This window comes from Osmerus eperlanus, chromosome 3 (assembly GCF_963692335.1).
Source record: "Osmerus eperlanus chromosome 3, fOsmEpe2.1, whole genome shotgun sequence".
NCBI lineage: Eukaryota > Metazoa > Chordata > Actinopteri > Osmeriformes > Osmeridae > Osmerus > Osmerus eperlanus.
In genome coordinates this window covers 20,162,646-20,182,657 of record NC_085020.1, presented here as the reverse complement: position 1 = coordinate 20,182,657, position 20,012 = coordinate 20,162,646, and the positions used below count along the sequence as shown (strand labels likewise).

Here is a 20,012-nt window from a genome sequence, read left to right as displayed (position 1 = left end):
TCATTCCTGTACCCATAGATATATATAAAGGCCTGTACCCTCACCCAGAGACTGCGCCCTCTGCTGGACAAAATAAAACATCACATGCGAATGCGTGCTGCAGTGGAGGTTGCTAGCCCATTATCTCAAAATATATTAAATTGTTTTTAATTATAATGTAGACTCATAGATTTTCTGTATGATATTGTTTATTAGCTATGTCATTTTCAAGCTGTATGCGTCCAAAGCTGCCGACCTAGCACTGTATTGTATTAATCTTTGAGGGTCAGTCTCCATATATAATTAAACATTTCTTGTCAACCTTGTTTATTCCTTTTAATATGTATAGGCTACGTTTCCCACGACAGTATTACAATGCATGATATCAAAATAATATTACTTCGCTCTCATGAGGCAGTTTGCAAGATTATATTTTCGATTTTTGATCCTTTTCTGTGTGAGCACGCAATTTCTACTCCATGAATTTACTCTAGGTGGCGATATGGCTTTATATTTCTCAACCTCACCTCCAGGGTCAGTTGTCTCCTGCGTAAAAGAAACATAAGCGCATTTTCAGGTCCGGTTGCTTCAGAAGAAAGGTTACACAAGATTAACAGAACTGAACCAGTAATTTAAAGACTGATGTCAAGCGACAGCCAATAACATTAACCTAGCAATATAATAAAGGTTGGTGTGCCCGAACTGAAATTTAGTAGACCTATACTATGTCCACACTGGGCAAATACGGCTCTTATTTGGCTGGGGAGGAACCTAGTTGATGTTTGATCGGTTGCAAGGATCAGTTTCCAGGCTCCAATAGTCCCACACATGTAAACCACCAGAGACTGGGTGGCCGAATTTAATGACAGTAGACTAGCCTTCTCATCCGGCGTGCTGTTCGCCAGACGGTATCGCTGTCCATGGTGCTGACTCGCTGCCGTAGACAACAACAGGCCGCACTGCAGATGTGAATTATGTCTGCATTGCTATGACTACTAGCCATATCACAGCCTACGAGTCTCGAGGCTGGATTATATCACTATATCCGGTTTGTTTTTATGTGTTACAACAACACTTGTCGCTGGCCTCGGGCCAGCAGTTCCGCCATCAACCTACTCTCTCGATCACGTGTTTTCAACTGTTCGCTACCCCTCGTCCCCTGCAGATGGTATGACCCAAAGCTAAACGCAGATCACTGATAGGCGAAAGTGTGAACACAAAGAAATCGCGGCGACACGCGCTGGGGAGAATAAGTGGATTTTACTGTTGAGAGTGACAGCGTATACACTAAAAGTAAATAATAAACACAGAATTAATTTCTCAGTTGCATTCTACAGTAGGCTTGTTTTATGAATTATATTTAACATTGCGTCTGAAGAGACTTTCGGCAATGCAGCACACAAAGACGAGATAACGTAATTTCTGTATGTAACAGGAACGGGCAGAGTGGATGGGCGAACTGTGGTTCGGTTCGTCTTGTAGCATTTGGACCGGGCTGGATTCGGCGGAGATGCTAGTTTTTGAGAAGTCCAGCTGACAGTTTGGCACGAATAATTTTGGATTCTGAACAGAGCCGTCTGGTTGCTGGGTCGGTCGGGAGGTGAGTTCAGGTATAGGTTTCTTTGTTCGACAATAACAAAGGGAGTTTGGTATTCTGACTGGCTGATGCTGCGCTGGATGGAGGGTGTGTGTTTAGTACACAACAAGTAGTTTACGACGTTTGGATTGGGGTTGATTTCTGCCCTAATCGTTACACGTTGAAACATGTTACAATTGTTATGCTATTAATAGCATAACCAGCTTAGTTAGACCATTCAGAAAAACTGCTAATACATGTTTTCACTTCACATCTTTTTCTCTATTGTTTTTCTCTCGGTGTTCTGTTCAAGTCTAGAGCCTACGTCCCCTTTGCCTGTTTTTCAATCGTTTTTCTCATCAGCTTTGTACGGATTCTCTCTGTAACCACGGAAAATCCATCTTGTTTTGCTCTTTTGTTCGATCGCGTTTAAACGAAAGGGGTTGTTTAAATGTTATAACCATCTAACAAAGATAAACACATTTCCCACTGTAAGTTCCTACAAATTTTAACCTGATATTGAATCAATCGTACGGCGGTTTCATAACCTAGTTGGTTGTTCAATTTGATATAACCGTGTGTTAATGGTTCTGACTGCTTGTTAATACTAGCGCCGAATCAATGCTGCTCTCGCCTTGTCCTAGCGCTTCATCGTTTGACAGTAAGTCACGTGTCTTCCTCCTCCAAATCGCAACACAAAACACATGTAGGAATGTGTGTGTGCGTGTGTGTATGTGTGTAGGCCAGTGTTAAAGGTTGCACCTCTGAAACCCAGGTAGATTCAGATGAATGGAAGCCTATAGGGAAGTCAAAGTTTTAGGTAGCCTACTGACAAGAGGGAAGGAGAAATTGGGGAAATAAAATGGAGGCGGCAGCAGCTGTGTGTGTGTGTGTGTGTGTGGGGGGGGATAAAGTGGAATAAAAATGGGGCATTACGTGATGACTATGAAGACTGCAATCCAATAAGAGAAAGATTAGACAAGCAGTTTTTCTCTTCAGCAAGAACGAGACGGGGGGGGTTTCTAGGGGTGGAGATTGGGGTTGGGCGGGACATTAGCAGCAACAGGCCAAGTGTTGTTGTTATGCAGAGAAAACAAGAGAGAGAGAGAGATAAAGGTGGGGTGGTAGAGATGAAGATAAGGAGTGAAAGACAAGCAGGAGTGAGATCAAGACAGAGAGAGAGAGAGAGAGAGAGAGAGAGAGAGAGAGAGAGAGAGAGAGAGACAGCGTGTTAGAAGGGGATAGGCAGAGATGGAGATAAACAAAACAGGGAGAGACAAAGGAGAGGTGAATGAGGTTTGAAAAAGAGACTGAGGGAGGGAGGGAAGGAGGGAGAGAGAGAGGGAGAAAGGGATGAGCTGATGAGGAGCGAGGGACAGAGATAAGGATGAGAGCGGAGAAGGGAGAGGGGAGTGGTGAGGGAAGGACAGAGAGTCGATTCAAATCCTATTAATCCACTTCACTGCTGTCCTCCCTCTGCCTCTGCCTCTGAGCCTGCAGATGCCAACTATCACACACCCTCTATGCAGGCTGCCTCCAGTGAGCTGCCTCTAAAACCCTCTCCTCGTCTCTGCACTGACTTTTCTGCCTCAAAGGCATATTTTTTCGCAGCCTCTTAGGCAAATGCTGCATCCAAGGGTGGTGTCATATAATTTACAATTGTAGTGTTACCCATCACTATGTGCAATCAGCAGGTACTGCACTTGCATGCAGTACCTGCAGTACATGCTTGCATACTTGTGCATGACAAGGTTAAGGTTAGGGTTAGCGCTATATTTTTTGTGCTCTGGTAGCAAAGGCTTTACCTCACTCACCAGATGGTTTGTTCCACATATCCATCTGGGAAGTCATTCTTGGAAACTATTTTGAAAAGGGCAGGCAAAAATACTTGGCAAGTGATTGGATGAACTATCTGTCTATCACCGTCTATCATGGTACCCCAACCACACCCTTAGCTGCCAGAAGCTTCTCAGAAGATGCTGATTGGTCCAAACCACTGTGGTTCGGGCACAAACAGAGAAGTTAGAGCTTGGCAAGATGGATTTTCTTTTTGCAAGAAATGGCAGAACAGTGGCCGTTTGGATTCAGGGAAACTCTCAGCCCACATTAAGTTGTTAATTAACAACTCGGCGCTACACTTCAACAGACCTATTCATCAAAGTAGCAAGTTTAACCACATGTGGCCTGAACTTTGTTCAGAATATCAATCAACCATAGGCCTTATGATGAATGCATTTTCCCAAGGTTTCAACAACATTGCATTCTAATTTAGCGCCAGTGCCGAGGACTGTAGTTGACGAGCCAATCAAAGGGGACATCTGAATGCATGAAAGATAGAGGGGAGGAACAGGAGGGAAGACAGCACCAACACAGACACACACAGAAATATACAGCTGTCGCAGTAACATAATCCATCCTGATACCTCCAGACCAGTCGGACCTGTAGCACTGGCCTGCCTTTACTGTACAGTGTTTATACACCAGACATTAACACAGCACTATTGTTATTAACAGTGTGGCTTCATCAGCCAGACATATCAAGAGTGGGTTTAGGTATAGCTCAGTGGCAGAACAATGGACTTCCGATCCAGAGGTTGCTGGTTCAAATTCTCCTTGGACTTTGCTTTGGTGTCCGTTCTTATCGTTTGTGTTGATGCTTCATGGAAGTGACACAGAGTCGTCATAGTGACGAGGTGTGTGTGTGTGGATGCGTGTGTGATGTGACCTAGATGGTGTTTCCGTAATGCTCTGGCATGCTGCAGCTAACAGGCATCTGTTAACCCGCTGCCTCCTGCAGACCTACACCCACGAGGAAGACATACACACGCTCAGACGCACACACACACACGCACACACAAGCATACACACACACACACGTACACAAGCATACACACACACACGTACACAAGCATACACACACACACGTACACAAGCATACACACACACATACACACACACAAGCACACACACACACACACGTACACAAGCATACACACACACGTACACACACACAAGCCAACACACACACAGGCATACTTTCTCTGTATCTCACCTCTTCTGCATATCCAGGGCAGAAGGAGGGAGCCTGTAATGGGTTTAGAGCAGAATCTCTCGACAGGATAATCTTGGTTTAACCCTTTAACACCTCTTCCTCTCGCCACTCATGACAGCACCCTCACACCCCTCACCTGCCGGAGAACTATAAACGCTCACATTCTCTTTCTAGAACTGTTTCACCCTAAACAAATCATAGATCAGTTCATGTTCCCCTTGTCTAACGTACCGTTAGGTTAGCGACACACTGTCTAACCTACAGTATGCCACAGGGGTGCTGAGGGAGGGAGGCTGAGGCAGGGGGGCAGGAAGGCGGAGGTAGAGGCAGGGGGGCTGAGGTAGGGAGGCTGAGGTAGAAACAGGGAGGCAGGGAGGCTGAGTTAGGGAGGCTGAGGTAGAAACAGGGAGGCAGGGAGGCTGAGTTAGGGAGGCTGAGGTAGGGAGGCTGAGGTAGAAACAGAGAGGCATGGAGGCTGAGTTAGGGAGGCTGAGGTAGGGAGGCTGAGGTAGAAACAGAGAGGCAGGGAGGCTGAGTTAGGGAGGCTGAGGTAAAGGCAGGGGGGCTGAGGTAGGGAGGCTGAGGTAGAAACAGAGAGGCATGGAGGCTGAGTTAGGGAGGCTGAGGTAGGGAGGCTGAGGTAGAAACAGCGGCAGGGAGGCTGAGTTAGGGAGGCTGAGTTAGGGAGGCTGAGGTAGGGAGGCTGAGGTAGAAACAGAGAGGCAGGGAGGCTGAGGTAGGGAGGCTGAGGTAGGGAGGCTGAGTTAGGGAGGCTGAGGTAGGGAGGCTGAGGTAGGGAGGCTGAGTTAGGGAGGCTGAGGTAGGGAGGCTGAGGTAGAAACAGAGAGGCAGGGAGGCTGAGGTAGAAACAGAGAGGCAGGGAGGCTGAGGTAGGGAGGCTGAGGTAGGGAGGCTGAGTTAGGGAGGCTGAGGTAGGGAGGCTGAGGTAGGGAGGCTGAGTTAGGGAGGCTGAGGTAGGGAGGCTGAGGTAGAAACAGAGAGGCAGGGAGGCTGAGGTAAGGGAGCAGGAAGACTGAGGCAGGGAGGCAGAAGCAGGCCTCTGTGAGCTGCTACCCCAAACATCATCCTGCACTGCGGGACCAGGCAGACAAGAGCTGAGCTAGTGAAGGCATTGACAGAGTTTGGTCATGACTGCGATATTCATAAAACAATGCTGTTAAATTATGTTTTGGTTTGATAGAATGGTTCTTAAAGTATTTGTCATAGGCTGTTAAACCCTGTGTAGCTCCAGGGAATCACAAGAGTTGGGGGATGGAGGAAACAGAAAAAGTGAGTTTTTGTTGGAAAACCGTCTTGACCGAGCAGCAACAGTAAAGTGGTCATGTTCCCGTCATGGTACCCTGGGGTCCAAAACCCTCCGAGGGTTAGGGTTAGCCTGCACTTAGCATTATCCCCATATACTGTCATTAATTCCATTACTTAGCCCGATTTTAAAGCTACTTAGCCTGACTCATCCCTCAGTAAGAGAAAGGCCGCTCCTACACATAGACATACACACAGAGACACACACACACAGACACACAAAACACACACATGCACATTAGGCACACCACTACTCAAACACTCATGCCTACACACACACTTAGTTCTGATGACTCCATTGTTCCAGGATTCTCCTGTCAGACTGTGTAAACACTTAAGGTTCATCCCGGCATCCTGATGAATCTCTCTCTCCTCTTCATCTCTCCTCTTCCTCTCTCCTCTTCCTCTCTCCCTCTCTCCTCTCCCTCTCAGGTGGAGGTAACACCCACTGACCCCCTCAGCCCTCTCCTGACCCGCCCGGCTCCCGGCTCCCGCCCCCTGCCGTACAGCTGTCGCCATGACGTCCACCCCCCAGCTGCTTGCGTTCGAGCTGGCGCCCCCCCCGGGGCTGAGCTGCGAGGAGGAGATGGAGCGCCGCTACGAGGTCGTCCCTTCTGTGGTCTGCTCCATGTGCTGCCTGTTTGGAATCATCTACTGCTTCTTTGGTAAGACAGGCAGGCAAGCGCGCAGACAAGACAGACAGACAGGCAGTCAGATGTGCAGACAAGACAGACAGTCAGACGTGCAGAGAGACAGACAAACAGAGAGACAGACAGGCAGACAGGGAGACAGACACACAAACAGAGAGACAGACAGAGAGACAGGGAGACAGACACACAAACAGAGAGACAGACAGGGAGACAGACAGACAGACAGACAGGGAGACAGACACACAAACAGAGAGACAGACAGGGAGACAGACAGACAGACAGAAGGACATTAAAAAGGAATGTAAACAGTGTGCCATTAAAGGTAGAGGGAAGATCAGCCAGATATAGGAGGAGTGATGGGTAGATTGAGGGAGGAGTGGATGGATAAAGACATGAGCAGGGGTAGCACAGTTGTGTTTGGTTCTGTCTGTCTCAGCTGAATAGCGCTTGATTAAACACAGATAATCAGCTTCTGTTCAGGGACCGGGGGACGAGGGAGGGGAGGGAGAGGAGAGAGAGGGAGAGTGTGCTGGGGAGAGGAGAGCGAGGTGGAGAGAGAGAGGGATAGGAGAGAGAGAGGGATAGGAGAGAGAGAGAGAAGAGAGAGAGAGGTAGGGAGGGAGAGAGGGAGGGAGGGAGAGAGAGAGAGAGAGAGAGAGAAGAGAGAGAGAGAGAGAGAGAGAGAGAGAGGGAGGGAGAGGAGAGAGTGAGAGGGAGGGTGGGAGGGAGAGCGAGGTGAAGAAAATGAACTTGAAAAAATCCCACTCCTCTCCTCATCACTGCTGTAGCAGATTAGAGTTCTCCTCCTCTCCTCTCTCATCTCCTCTCCTCCCTCCCCTATCCCTCCCTCCCCCTCCCTGTCCTCTCAGAGCCAAATCCAGGTCACCCAGCCCTTCCAGACAAAATGTCAGCAATCGCCAGCTCTCTCCTCCAGCACAGCAAGATGCAAATTCTCTTAGTTACTTCATTCTTTCTCCCTTATAACTCTCTCAATCACTCACCCCCCCCCCCCTCTCTCTCTCTCTCTATACTAGCTTCTCTATATTCACACATCACACCCACTCAGTTCACCCTCTTACCAACTTTGGAGCTACACACACACACACACACACATCCGCCTCACTGTGTGTGTGTGTGTGCCCTGCAGGCTACCGCTGCTTCAAGGCGGTGATGTTCCTGACAGGCCTGATGTTCGGCTCCGTGGTCATCTTCATGCTGTGCTACAAGGAGCGCGTGCTGGACAGCCAGCTGAGCGTGGAGGCCAGCGTGGGCATCGGCCTGGGCATCGGCACGCTGTGCGGCCTGGTCACCATGCTGGTGCGCAGCGTGGGGCTGTTCATGGTGGGCCTGCTGCTGGGGCTGCTGCTCGGAGTCGCCTCCCTGGTGGTGAGATGGTGTACTGCAAGGGATGATAAGTACTGGGGTTTGGGGTTTGTTTGTTGGGGAGAGGTCATCTACATCTACTGTCTTCTCCTCCCCTCTCTCCCCTCTCCTCCCCTCCTCTCCCCTCCCCTCCCCTCCCCTCCTCTCCCCTCCCCTCCCCTCCCCTCCTCTCCCATCCTCCCCTCTCCCTCCCCAGGTGATGGAGGAGTTCTACCACCCCAGGACGGTGTGGGTCCCCCTGGGCGTGCTGCTGGGCTCGGGCACCCTGTTCGCCGTGCTCACCCTCCAGTGGCAGCGCTGCTTCGTCACCCTCTCCACCTCCGTGTTCGGCGCGGCCGTCATCACCCTCACCGTGGACTACTTCGTGGAGCTGTTCGCCCTGGTCCGCTACGTGTACGAGCGCCTCAAGGTGGCGCCCCCCGCGGCCCGTCTGCTGGTTCACCTGGGTCATCATGGGGGTGTGGCCCGTGCTGGCCCTGCTGGGGGTGCTCATCCAGTGGAAGGTGACGGCGGAGGGATACTCTCACACGGAGTGTGAGTAGTGGTGCGGTCCTGGAGGAGGGATCTTGCTGCGGTGTGGAAGGAGGTGTTTGTAGAGCGGCAGAGAATTTAGCATTTAGTTATTTTTACCCAAATGCCACCAACACAAATACTTTGACCCGTTGACTAGGCACTTCTCAGCCTTGATTCTCTGCTGTGACATTTTGCTTTGGATAAATTAATGAAATGCAAATGTCCTGGTACAGCTATTAACAGAACAACAGTAGGATGTAGTCGGCGCCATGACCAACCCGACAGCATACACACAGCTGGTGTTAGCAAACACACAGACTTATCATGCCATACGGTGCTTGGAGCACCCACACACACACATACACACACACACACACACACACACACAGGAGAGCCAAGGCGTTGCCACGGCGATGGCATCGCTGCCAAGTGGCAGCTTTTTGGCTGTGCCGCGATGACTAGGGTGGTCGTCATGGTAACGGCCTAGGGGCTTTCTGGGGCTGTGTATAAAGATTTGGATATGGCGAACTGGGGAGGGAGGAGGAAGGGGAGCGGGGGGGGGGGTGGCAGAGGGAGGGGGGCTGTGGGCAGAATGGCTGGGAAGGGGATGAACGTGGCCACGGGGCGGACATCATTATGAAGGTTGCCTGACAGATGGCGCTTCATTAGCCTTGTCCATGCGCCAGCCACGCACAAAGACCGGGAGAGAGAGGGGCGAGGGAGGCGCGGGCGAGAGAGAGGGGGCGAGGGAGGCGTGGGCGAGAGAGAGGGGGCGAGGGAGGCGCGGGCGAGAGAGAGGGGCGAGGGAGACGCGGGCGAGAGAGAGGGGGCGAGGGAGGCGCGGGCGAGAGAGAGTTGGCGAGGGAGACGCGGGCGAGAGAGAGGGGGCGAGGGAGACGCGGGCGAGAGAGAGGGGCGAGGGAGACGCGGGCGAGAGAGAGGGGGCAAGGGAGACACGGGCGAGAGAAAGGGGGCGAGGGAGACGTGGGCGAGAGAGAGGGGGCGAGGGAGACGCGGGCGAGAGAGAGGGGGCAAGGGAGACGCGGGCGAGAAGGAGAGCGAAGGAAAGAGAAAGATAGTGAGAAAGAGGGAGCGGGAGAGGGGCCAGGAATATCCCTGCTGATTGAATGCATGTATGGATGTACAGAGAGAGGGGGAGAGGGACGGGGGAGGGAGCGTGTCACATGGTGCAGGGGAGGGTGTTGTTGTTTTTTAAACAGGAAGTACAGAGTGTTCTGATCTGAGCCCCAGGAGTAGAAGAAGAGAGGGAGGAGGGAGAGAGTGAAGAGTGAGAGAGGGAAGGGAGAGAGAGGGAGGAAGAGGAGTGTGGGAGGGACGGAGGGAGGGAGGGAGAGTTAGTGGGTACTACATGAACAGAAGGATGTGAATGGCTGTGTACACGTCTGTTACATGCTAATCTCTCTCTCTCTCTCAACCTCCCTCTTACACACTCCCCTCTTGTTCCCTCCCTTCCCGTTCCTTCTCCTCTCTTTCCTCTCTCCTCTCCTCCCTCTATCCTTTCTCCTCTCCTCCTCACCTCCCCTCCTCCTGTCATCTCTCCTCTCCTTTCTTCCTATCCTCCACTCCTTCTCTCCTCCTCTCCTTCTCTCCCCTCCTCCTCTCCTCTCTCCTCCCTCCACTTCACCTCTCCTCCTCTCTTCCTCTTCTCCTCCCTCCTCTCTCCCCTCCTCCTCTCCTCCTCCTCTCCTCCTCCTCTCCCCTCCCCTCCCCTCCCCTCCCTCCTCCTCTCCTCTTTCCTCTCCTCTCTCTCTTCCTCTCCTCCTCCTCTCCTCTCCTCCTCCCCTCCCCTCCCTCCTCCTCTCCTCCTCTCCTCCTCTCCTCTCTCCTCCAGTGATTCTGAGCAGGCAACAGCGCAGGATGCAGCTCATGAGGATCCACCAAAAGGAGGAGAGGATGCAGAAGGAGGGCAAAAAGAAGAAGAGGAAGCAGAAGCCAGGCCAGAAGCCCAAACAGAAGCAGGCGCAGCAGTACCACCACCCTCCTGCGCCCCACTCTCAACCCCACCCCCACTCCCACTCTCACTCTCACTCCCACCCTCACTCCCACCCTCACTCCCACCCCCACACCCATCCTCACCCTCAGCCCCACCCTCACTCCTCACACCCCCCTAAGCCTGCCCCGGCCGAGCCGACTCACCACAGAAGACCAACCCCATACGGCGCTTTGATGGCGACGTGCTTTCCCCGGTACGTCTGCCTGCCTGTCTGTCTATCTGTTTATCTAGATGCTGTATCAAGCTGTCTCCTAGTACATTTATCGATTCCCTATCTGTCTGTGATGTCTGTGTTAGGTCTGCCTGTCTTCAAACCAGATCTTTTTTCTATCTGAATCCACAATGTTAATTATTTATATCTCCATGATGCTCTCTCTCTCTCTCTCTCTCTCCTCTCTCTCTCTCTCTCTCTCTCTCTCTCTCTCTCTCTCTCCTTCTCTCTCTCTCTCTCTCTCTCTCTCTCTCCCTCCCTCCCTCTCCCTCTCCCTCCCCGTCCTCAGAGCTACATCCGTAGTTTCCGGGACAGACAGGGGGACAGGCAGGCGTACCCTCAGGGCCGCATGATCAGCCGCTCCCGCATGCCCAGCTGGACTACGACTGTGGCTCCCAGGTGCCCCTGACGACCGCCAGCGGGCCGGCCGCACGCGTCTGACCCCCCGCTGGTCTGGAGGGGAACTGCAACTCCACGTCGACCTGATCTGGATGTTTACTAAAACGGGCTTGCCAAGCAAAAACAATGTTTGACGGCCTCACCAGTGGCAAGTGTAGTGCCAATGTCTGACCGGAGAGGCAGCTGGCCGCGGCGCCCTCTGCTGCCCCGGAGGACCTGGAGAACAAACGCCAACCTAATCCGACGTGACCATCTTCAACATGTGTTTGTGTGTGTTTGTTTCGTACCATGCTGTGACGCTGTTCGCCTGTAGAGGGGTGGGGCGGCCAGGGATGTGTTCCCATGGCAGAACTGAGAGGAACCGTTGTGATTTGTTGCATCTTCTGGTGCAGTGGACCCCTGGGGTGACCCTTTTGTGTATGTCTGTAGAAGGAATGCCGAATAGTTCTACTGGATTTGACTGGACTCAATTCAACTGTATCGTCTGAGGTCATGCAGTTTTGATGCTGACTCTCCTCGACTTCCTTCTCTCTTCTCTGCTTCCTGTCCTGTGCTGTTGTGAAAGTTGTGAGGGGCTAGCCAGCTGTGGGCTGGGTCCCCCGTCATGTGACTGCCATCCCGGCCTCTCTATTGGTTGACATCTCTTCCTGGATCTCTGTACAGTTTCTCTTCTCCTAGCGTTGTCATGTTCCTGTGTACAGTATGATGCTTTTTTAACTGATTGGTTGATTACTTAAATATTGTATGAAAAAAAACATTTTTTAATGTTCGGTTTCTTTGATTTGATTGGTTGATAGATGATTGATTGCACTTTCGTCCAATGTTGGATTCCATGTTCATGTCAGGGAGAACTGGATTGAAAAACAAAGGCTATTATTATTATTAATATTGGTATTGTTATTACTGAGCATGTCTTTGTATGGACCTTGTTATGAAAACATTGTGATTCTAAACATCACTGTGTCGCTGTCTGTTTCTGCCTCACACAGCGTCCTGGCTAGTGTTACTCCAATAGCCTACATTTTACATTTACATTTAGTCATTTAGCAGACGCTCTTATCCAGAGCGACTTACAGTAAGTACAGGGACATTCCCCCCGAGGCAAGTAGGGTGAAGTGCCTTGCCCAAGGACACAACGTCATTTTGCACGGCCGGGAATCGAACTGGCAACCTTCAGATTACTAGCCCGCTTCCCTCACCACTCAGCCACCTGACGCCCCTCGCCTAGTTTCAGACAGACAGATGCAAGGACGAGGGTAGCAGATGTCTAATGTCTGCTTCTACCCCAGCCCCCAGGGAGGAGGGAGGGAGTCAGAGGGGCAGAAAGAGAAGAGGAATGGGGAGGGGCGGGGGGGAGGGGAGGCGAAAAGTGAGATACCATTTTAGACCATCTCATCTGTCTCTCTCTGTAGATAGAAGTGGTTTGTTGAGGGTTTTGGGTCCAGGTGTTTAGATCCTCCTCCTTTTATCATTGTCCTCCTCCTCCTCTCCCTCCTTCTCTTCCTATCGCATGTCTGTCTACCTGCCTGTGTGTTGACCTACATGCATTACCAAACCCAAACCTTTTGTTTTGCTCTGTATCTGTCTAATGTGATGAATTCCTGTAAATAAGGAATGCTTGAGACAGGCTTTAGTAAAAAAAAAACATTTTCAAGGCTTTTTTTTTATCATGTATCTTTATTTAAGAATGTTGGTGTTCAGAGAGACCCACACCAAAGACGTGTACACACACACATAAACACACACAAACACATACACTCATACAAACACACACACACTCATACATTCACACAAACTGAAACTTTTACACTCCAGAGCTCCAACTAATGACTTTACTGAGTCCCCTTCTAAGTCCCTCCTTCTCCTCCTCTCATCATTACAGGCGCTCGCTCTCTCTCTCTCCACCTTCATCCTTCATTCCTGCACATGTAGCGAAAGGTCATTCTGATATCAGCAGTACATAGTGAGTTGTAACCATGCTATAAAACATGTTAGAAACATGTTACAAACATTCTACCCAGTTGTTTCAGACCGTCACACTCTTGTTCATTCACTCATTCTCCAGAGAGGACATTTGCAAACAAGCCCTGCTGGTGAGTTGCTAGAATCGTCCCGTGTTTCGAAAACGTTGTCGCGCCGTTGTCTGTGTCCTCTTCCTGTTTACATGATGTCCTGCTGGTGCTGTGTGGATTCACTCACCACCTAAGGTGAGGATGGAGAGGAAGAGGGAGACAGGACAGGGGAGACAGAGAGAGGAGGCAGTCAGACAGACAGACAGGCAGGCAGGCAGGCAGGCAGGCAGGCAGGCAGACTCTTCAGGACAGGTCTGGGGGGAGCTGTGCTTCAACGGGTGTACTGTTCTCTCTATCCAGGTTCCCGGGGGTCAGGGTTGTGGGTGGGTGGGAGGGTGTGCTGGAGGCGCCGGAGAGGCCAGGTTTACACTCTGAACTTTCCCTTCCGCCCCTTCACCCAGCGGCTAGCTCATCTGGAGCAGCGGGGGGGGGGGGGGGGGGGCAGAAGGAGGGCGTCTGTTAAGCGCCTCTCAGCTTCCTCGTTACACTGGAAGCGCACCATTTGTGTGTGATGTGGTCTTCGTCTTCATTCAAGTTCTAGTGGTGTGTTGCAGCGTAGCGAGGGTAGGGTTGTGCGTCTGGGGGGGGTGGGTGTGTGTGTGCGCGCGCACATGTGTGTGCGTGTGTCTCACCTCTCCATCTCGGGTCTCGATGGTCTTGATCAGGACTGTCTTCTTGGAGAACGACTCACCGGAGCGCTGTTGCTCTGGGCTGGTCTCTATGGAAACAGGAGCACATTGTGTCAGAGAGGCTGTTCTCAAAGGTTTCCCCTCTACGGTGCTCGAGCGGCTTGGGTTCGCCTCCACCGCAAACTCCGTAATCTAGTTGTTCGTGCCTTCGTAATTACCCACAAGCCCCCACAGACCATTCATCTTCGCCCACCAAGTTAATGTACACGCTAATGATCTCCTTTAATTGACCCAAGAGAAAACCGCAGCAGTATTGATGTGGGAGAGGTGTCAATATGTCATGCTGTCAGGATCTTGGCTGGCAATGCGCCCCCCGGTGGCTCAAGGTGTACATACAGTTAATGTTCCTCCTGCGATCAATTCTTCTTAGAAAATGACAAAACACCTCAGAGGAGGATTGTAGAGAGGTGTGTGTGTGTGTATGTGTGTGTGTATTTATGTGAGTCTGTGTGTGTGTGTGTGTGTGTGTTTGTGTGTGTGGTCTGTATGTGTATGTATGTGAGTCTGTGTGTATGTATGTATGTTTGTGTGTGTATGTCTGTGCGTGTGTGTCTGTGTGTGTGTATCTGTGTGACTATACAGTATGTGTGTATATATGTGAGCCTATGTGTGTGTGTCTGGGCCCTGTATATGTAGGTACACCTACCTCTGTAGTCTCCTCTGATGGAGGCGTAGCCTGACGGGGCAGTCTTGGTGGTGGTGGTAGTGATCCTGGGAGACAAAACAAACATCCTCAATCACAGGACACCCTCTTCAACCCTGCTGCACACAGAGGTGCCAGCACCATTCATACACCAGCACAGCAACTAGATTACTGCTCTGTGTAGCAACGACACACCGACACACACACACACACAGAAAGATCCTGGTTTCTGACCTGCTCTCCTCCCCTTCCAGCAGCTTCCTGTAGGTGGCGATCTCGATGTCCAGTGCCATCTTGACGTTGAGCAGGTCCTGGTACTCCCTCAGGTGGCGGGCCATCTCGTCCTTCATCTTGGCGATCTCTCCCTCCAGGCGGGTGATGGTGTCCTGGAAGCCTCCGTTCTCGCTGCCCATGCGGTCCTCCATCTCACGCATCTGTCTCAGCAGGGACTCGTTCTGCACGCGGTCAGAGGAGACACACACGGGGGGAGGGGGTGAATGGATGGGTAGATGGATAGACACGCATGCAGACAGACAGACAGACAGACAGACACACACACACACACACACACAGACAGACAGACAGACAGACAGACAGACAGACAGACAGACAGACAGACAGACAGAAAGATAGATAGGACTCACGGTTCCCTTGAGGGAGTCGATCTCGCAGGTGTAGGACTGGATCTGGTGTCTGAACTCCATGCTCTCCTGCTTAGACTGTCTCAGGGCATCGTTGTTCTTGTTCACTGCCTGGCTCAGGTCTGACACCTGCAGAGAGGGAGGAGGAGGAAGGGAGGAGGGGGGAGGGAGGAGGAGGAAGGGAGGAGGGGGAAGGGAGGAGGGGGAAGGGAGGAGGAGGACGAGAACAAGACAGAGTAAGAACAGAAGGAGAGAGGAGTCAAAGGGAAAGAGGAGGTGTAGGAGGCGCATGAAGGAACTGCTTGTCACCTCTTCCTGTTATCTCTGTTACTGGTCCTAGCATATCCGTGAGCCTGTGACTACAGTTTCTTCCACCACCCCTACTTCATTACCCATAATAACTCTACTTTACCCTCGTGACTTTGTGTTGGGAGGTGTCAAATATGTGGGAAAGCCCCTCAACGAACCTTAGACTTGTACCATTCCTCAGCCTCTGCAATGTTCTTGGCGGCGATGCCTTCGTACTGCGTGCGGATGTCCCTGAGGGCCGCAGTCAGGTCGGGCTTGGACATGTCCATCTGGACCTGGACCTGGGTCTCCTGCATCTGGGACTGCAGCTCGTGGATCTCCTGCAGAACAGCAACGACACATACCCGTACTGATCAATACACACGCACACGTCAGAGATCAATACTGATCAATACACACACTGATGAGACATCAACCCAAACACTGGTCAGATACCTTTGGGGACAAGGCTTCTGACTGGCTTTGTAGAAAAATCTTGTTAAGGGTGTAATTGTGTTCTGTCTGGAGTTAGTGTGTTCTGTCTGGGGTGAGCGTGTTCTGTCTGGGGTATGTGAGGGGTCTGTCTGGGGTGAGTGTGTTCTGTCTGGGGTGAGCGTGTTCTGTCTGGGGCATGTGAGGGTTCTGTCTGGGGTGAGTGTGTTCTGTCTGGGATATGTGAGGGTTCTGTCTGGGGTGAATGTGTTCTGTCTGGGGCATGTGAGGGTTCTGTCTGGGGTGAGTGTGTTCTGTCTGGGATATGTGAGGGTTCTGTCTGGGGTGAATGTATTCTCTCTGGGATATGTGAGGGTTCTGTCTGGGGTGTGGCTGGATCGTCCAGTTCCTGATTGCATCCCAGGGTTTATTTATAGTAGTCCATCTGTTACTGTAAAGAACGTTCCACCGAGCCCTTTCTGTCCCAGCAGCTGCCATACCCTCGTCATCCTCTCAGCAAGACACGACACATAGCTCACCGGTCATGGGGCACCACAACCCACACATGAAAGGCCTACCTCTACGTGTGTTAGGGTGTGTGTGTGTGTGTGTGTGTGTGTGTGTGACCATCATTCTAACCCTAAGGTTTACTGAGGCAGTGGTGAATGGCTGTCACACATGCGATACTCCCAGTGCAAGTCTGAAGGTGTACATTTACACAAAGGAGTTATGTGACACTGCGTTGCCCCGCTGGCAGGCTGCATGCCTACACGTAATGCCAGCCAGACTCACCTCCTCGTGGATCTTCTTGAGGAAGGAAATCTCCTCCTGAAGGCTCTCGATGCGTCTCTCCAGGTCCAGCCTGGCCAGAGTGGCATTGTCCACATCCTGTGAAGGGATAGAGAGCACCCTGAGTCCTTCACCTGGAGGGTGTGTGTGGGCGTGTGTGTGTGTGTGCGTGTGTGTGTGTGTGTGTGTGTGTGTGTGTGAGAGAGAGGAAAGGAAGTCTGACTCACTGCTCTGAAGGCAGACAGATTGTTCTCAGCCTCTTCCTTCTGGTGGATCTCCTCCTGCAGTCTGGACATCGTGAGAGGAAGGGGTGACGGAGCGAGATAAAGAGAGAGGTGAATAGAAAGAGAGCGCGTGGGAGAGGGGAGGAGACGGAGAGTTTTAGAAGAAGGGTTAGAGGGATTTTTATTGTAATGTCAATCTCGCCATCTTCCTGTGTGTCTCCTGCCAACCGTCCTCTAAGACAGCCAGCCATCCATCCAGCCAGCTTGTCAGTCAGACAGACAGACAGACAGACAGACAGACAGACATCCATCCAGCCAGCTTGTCAGACAGACAGACAGACATCCATCCAGCCAGCTTGTCAGACAGACAGACAGACAGACAGCCATCCATCCAGCCAGCTTGTCAGACAGACAGACAGAACAACCAAGCCTATTAGATTAGCCTCTAGTATTAATAGGAAAAGCCAGGAAGTGTGATGGGTGATTATCACTTCGTTTCAAACACGATCTCCAGAAAAGAAATACAACCTCACTCTGTCCCTCAAGATATTCTGTATTCTCTCTCTCTCTCTGTCTCTGTCTCTGTCTCTGTCTCTGTCTCTGTCTCTGTCTCTCTCTCTCTCTCTCTCTCTCTCTCTGTCTGTCTCTGTCTCTCTCTCTCTCTCTCTCTCTCTCTCTCTCTCTCTCTCTCTCTCTCTCTCTCTCTCTCTCTCTCTCTCTCTCTCTCTCTCTGTCTCTCTCTATCTCTCTCTCTCTCCCTACCTCTCTCTCTATCTCTCTCTGTCTCTCTCTCTCCCTGTTCTCTCTCTCTCTCTCTATGTCTCTCTATCTCCCCCTCCGCACCTTCTGGTGCTCTCATGCACACACCTCCTCAGCTGTTAGAGTGAAGAGATTATCCAACATGAAGAAGCACGAGGAGAGTCGCACTAGCATCTGGGAGCTCTAAATAGCTATCTCTATCTACAAGCCTGCTTTGATTGTATCACCAGCACGACATGCAGGCCCGCCCTACATACAGACGTATGCACACAAACTGACTCCTGGCACACGAGTGGGTTATGTATGTTATATATATAGTGACACTTCGTGCCGTGGGTCAATCTGGCTGCTGAGAATAGACGTCTATGGACTTATTCCAAGACCTGGCAGAACCCTGAAAAACTGGAGGAGATTACTGTCTGTCTGTCCACCTGTCTGTCTGCCTGCTTATCTGTCTGTCTGTCTCTCTGCCTGTCTATCTGCCTGTCTGTCTGCTTGTCTGTCAGTCTGTCAGCCAGTCTGAATGTCTGCCTGCCTGCCTGCCTGCCTGCCTGCCTGCCTGTCTGCCTGTCTGTCTGTCTGTCTGTCTGCCTGTCTGTCTGTCTGTCTGTCTGTCTGCCTGTCTGTCAGTATTCCTCTAGTATCCATTAACCCCTCAGGTTTACTGCTGTCACCCATTTCCTCTCATCCTCCCCTTCTTTCCTCTCGTCCTCTCTCCCAGTTCGGTTTGGCCTCGGTTGCTCTGCTATGTGACTAAGCATTCTTCTGGTGTCTTAAATCTCAACAGTCCTTCCCAGCCGGTCTGTCTGTCCTCTAGGAATCTGAAAGGAGTTGTGGGGCCTAATGCTGCTAGTCTGAAACGGCAGCCATTTTCTAATGGCATTCAGACACCAGCTGCTTGAGTCGGTCCTTCAGTATGGACACGTACAAGATGGTGAATTACTAATAACTTTGTTGTGCTGCCACCTAAGGAAACTAGATCCGTAGATCTGTTTTGGTTTTCTAAAACCGCTACCTTCCGTCACCCTTTCTCCCACATAACAGATCTGACATGCGAGGACAGGTGTTCTCATTCCTCAAAAGCGCTCCGACAACGCCCTCCCCGCTCGCGCTCACCTGAGTTTCAGCTTATTCAGGTCGTCGGCCACGTTGTCTCGCTCCACCTCCATGCGGGCCCTCTGATTGGACATGGTCTCCACCTGCCTCCGCAGCTCCCTCATCTCCTCCTCGTACATCTCGGCCACGCGCGTGGGCTCGCGGCCGCGCAGCCTCTCGATCTCCACCACCAGCGTGGCGTTCTGCTGCTCCAGGAAGCGCACCTTCTCGATGTAGCTGGCGAAGCGGTCGTTCAGGTGCTGCAGCTCCGCCTTCTCGTTGGTCCTCGTGTTCAGGAAGTCCTGGTTCATGGCGTCGGCCAGGTTGAAGTCCAGCTTCTCGCCCATGCCGGCATAGGAGCGCCGCACGGCGGGGCGTAGGAGGAGCGCACGCCGGAGAATCCCGAGCCGTGGCCCCCCTTGCTGAGCTCGTAGGTCCTGGAGGACATGGAGGAGGTGGAGCCGCGGCCGCCGGAGAACATGGAGGAGGTCATGGGAGAGGCGCCCACGCCGGAGCCGAAGGTGCGGCGGTAGGAGGAGGCGGTCTGGGCCGAGGAGGACGCGGAGTAGCTCTTACTCATGGTGGAGGTCCGTGGATGGGTCTTGGAGTGGAAGGTGGTCTGGCTGGAGCGACGAGGGGACTGAAATGAGGGGCTGTCGTCCAGTGGCCCTCCTATTTGTAGCTGCGCCCCACCCACTCCTCCTAGCCCTCCCCCTCTGCCCTCTTCCCGGCTGTCCCCTCCCTCGGTCGCAACTCTCTCACCTGACTCTCTCTCTCTCTCCCCTTCCAGTCCCTTGATTCAGCTGTCACGGGGTCTGGTTTCCAGTAGTGGGCTGGCTGGCTGGGTGGGTGGGGTACGGTGGTGCTTGGCAAGACAGAGAGGACAGAGAAATGGCAGTGAGGGGAGGGGGGAAACCGGGAAACAGGAAGAAGACAGTCACCCTGTACCCTAAAACTCACACACACAGGCCATGGACGGCACCTAGCAAACCTGCCAAGCGGTTCTGGAGGTCACAGGAAGTGGGTTCACCGTGAACCTGAGGACACGCCTCCCAGGCTGAATGTCTGGGGTGTTACGTAAGTGTTTGGTCATGTGCCCTCCATTACGTAACAGGAACACAGCAGGCCTGATACGACGAAGGTCACGTACTCTGTTTGAAACCTTGTCCTTATACTGATGACAGGCTTTCACTCACGCACGTGTGTGTTTGTGCTTGAGTGTGTGTATGTCTGTGTGTGCGTGCGCGTGTATGTGTGTGTGTTTGAGTGTGTGTGTATGC

At 51.9% G+C, this 20,012-nt stretch overlaps 2 protein-coding genes across 2 annotated transcripts; one reads left to right on the top strand and one right to left on the bottom strand.

The window, feature by feature from the left end:
* Positions 1 to 1,182: 1,182 nt before the first annotated feature.
* On the top strand, positions 1,183 to 12,058 carry tmem198a (transmembrane protein 198a). Its single transcript, XM_062457751.1, is given in 9 exon segments — positions 1,183 to 1,579; positions 6,363 to 6,595; positions 7,728 to 7,966; positions 8,160 to 8,381; positions 8,383 to 8,497; positions 10,329 to 10,646; positions 10,649 to 10,683; positions 10,991 to 11,069; positions 11,072 to 12,058. Coding segments are annotated over 8 exon segments (1,227 nt in total). The 5' UTR covers positions 1,183 to 1,579; positions 6,363 to 6,447; the 3' UTR covers positions 11,143 to 12,058.
* Positions 12,059 to 12,757: 699 nt separating this feature from the next.
* Positions 12,758 to 19,387, bottom strand: LOC134017758 (desmin-like). Its single transcript, XM_062457747.1, is given in 10 exon segments — positions 12,758 to 13,302; positions 13,805 to 13,890; positions 14,508 to 14,572; positions 14,739 to 14,959; positions 15,149 to 15,274; positions 15,613 to 15,774; positions 16,658 to 16,753; positions 16,882 to 16,942; positions 18,754 to 19,105; positions 19,108 to 19,387. Coding segments are annotated over 10 exon segments (1,416 nt in total). The 5' UTR covers positions 19,313 to 19,387; the 3' UTR covers positions 12,758 to 13,260.
* Positions 19,388 to 20,012: the final 625 nt, after the last annotated feature.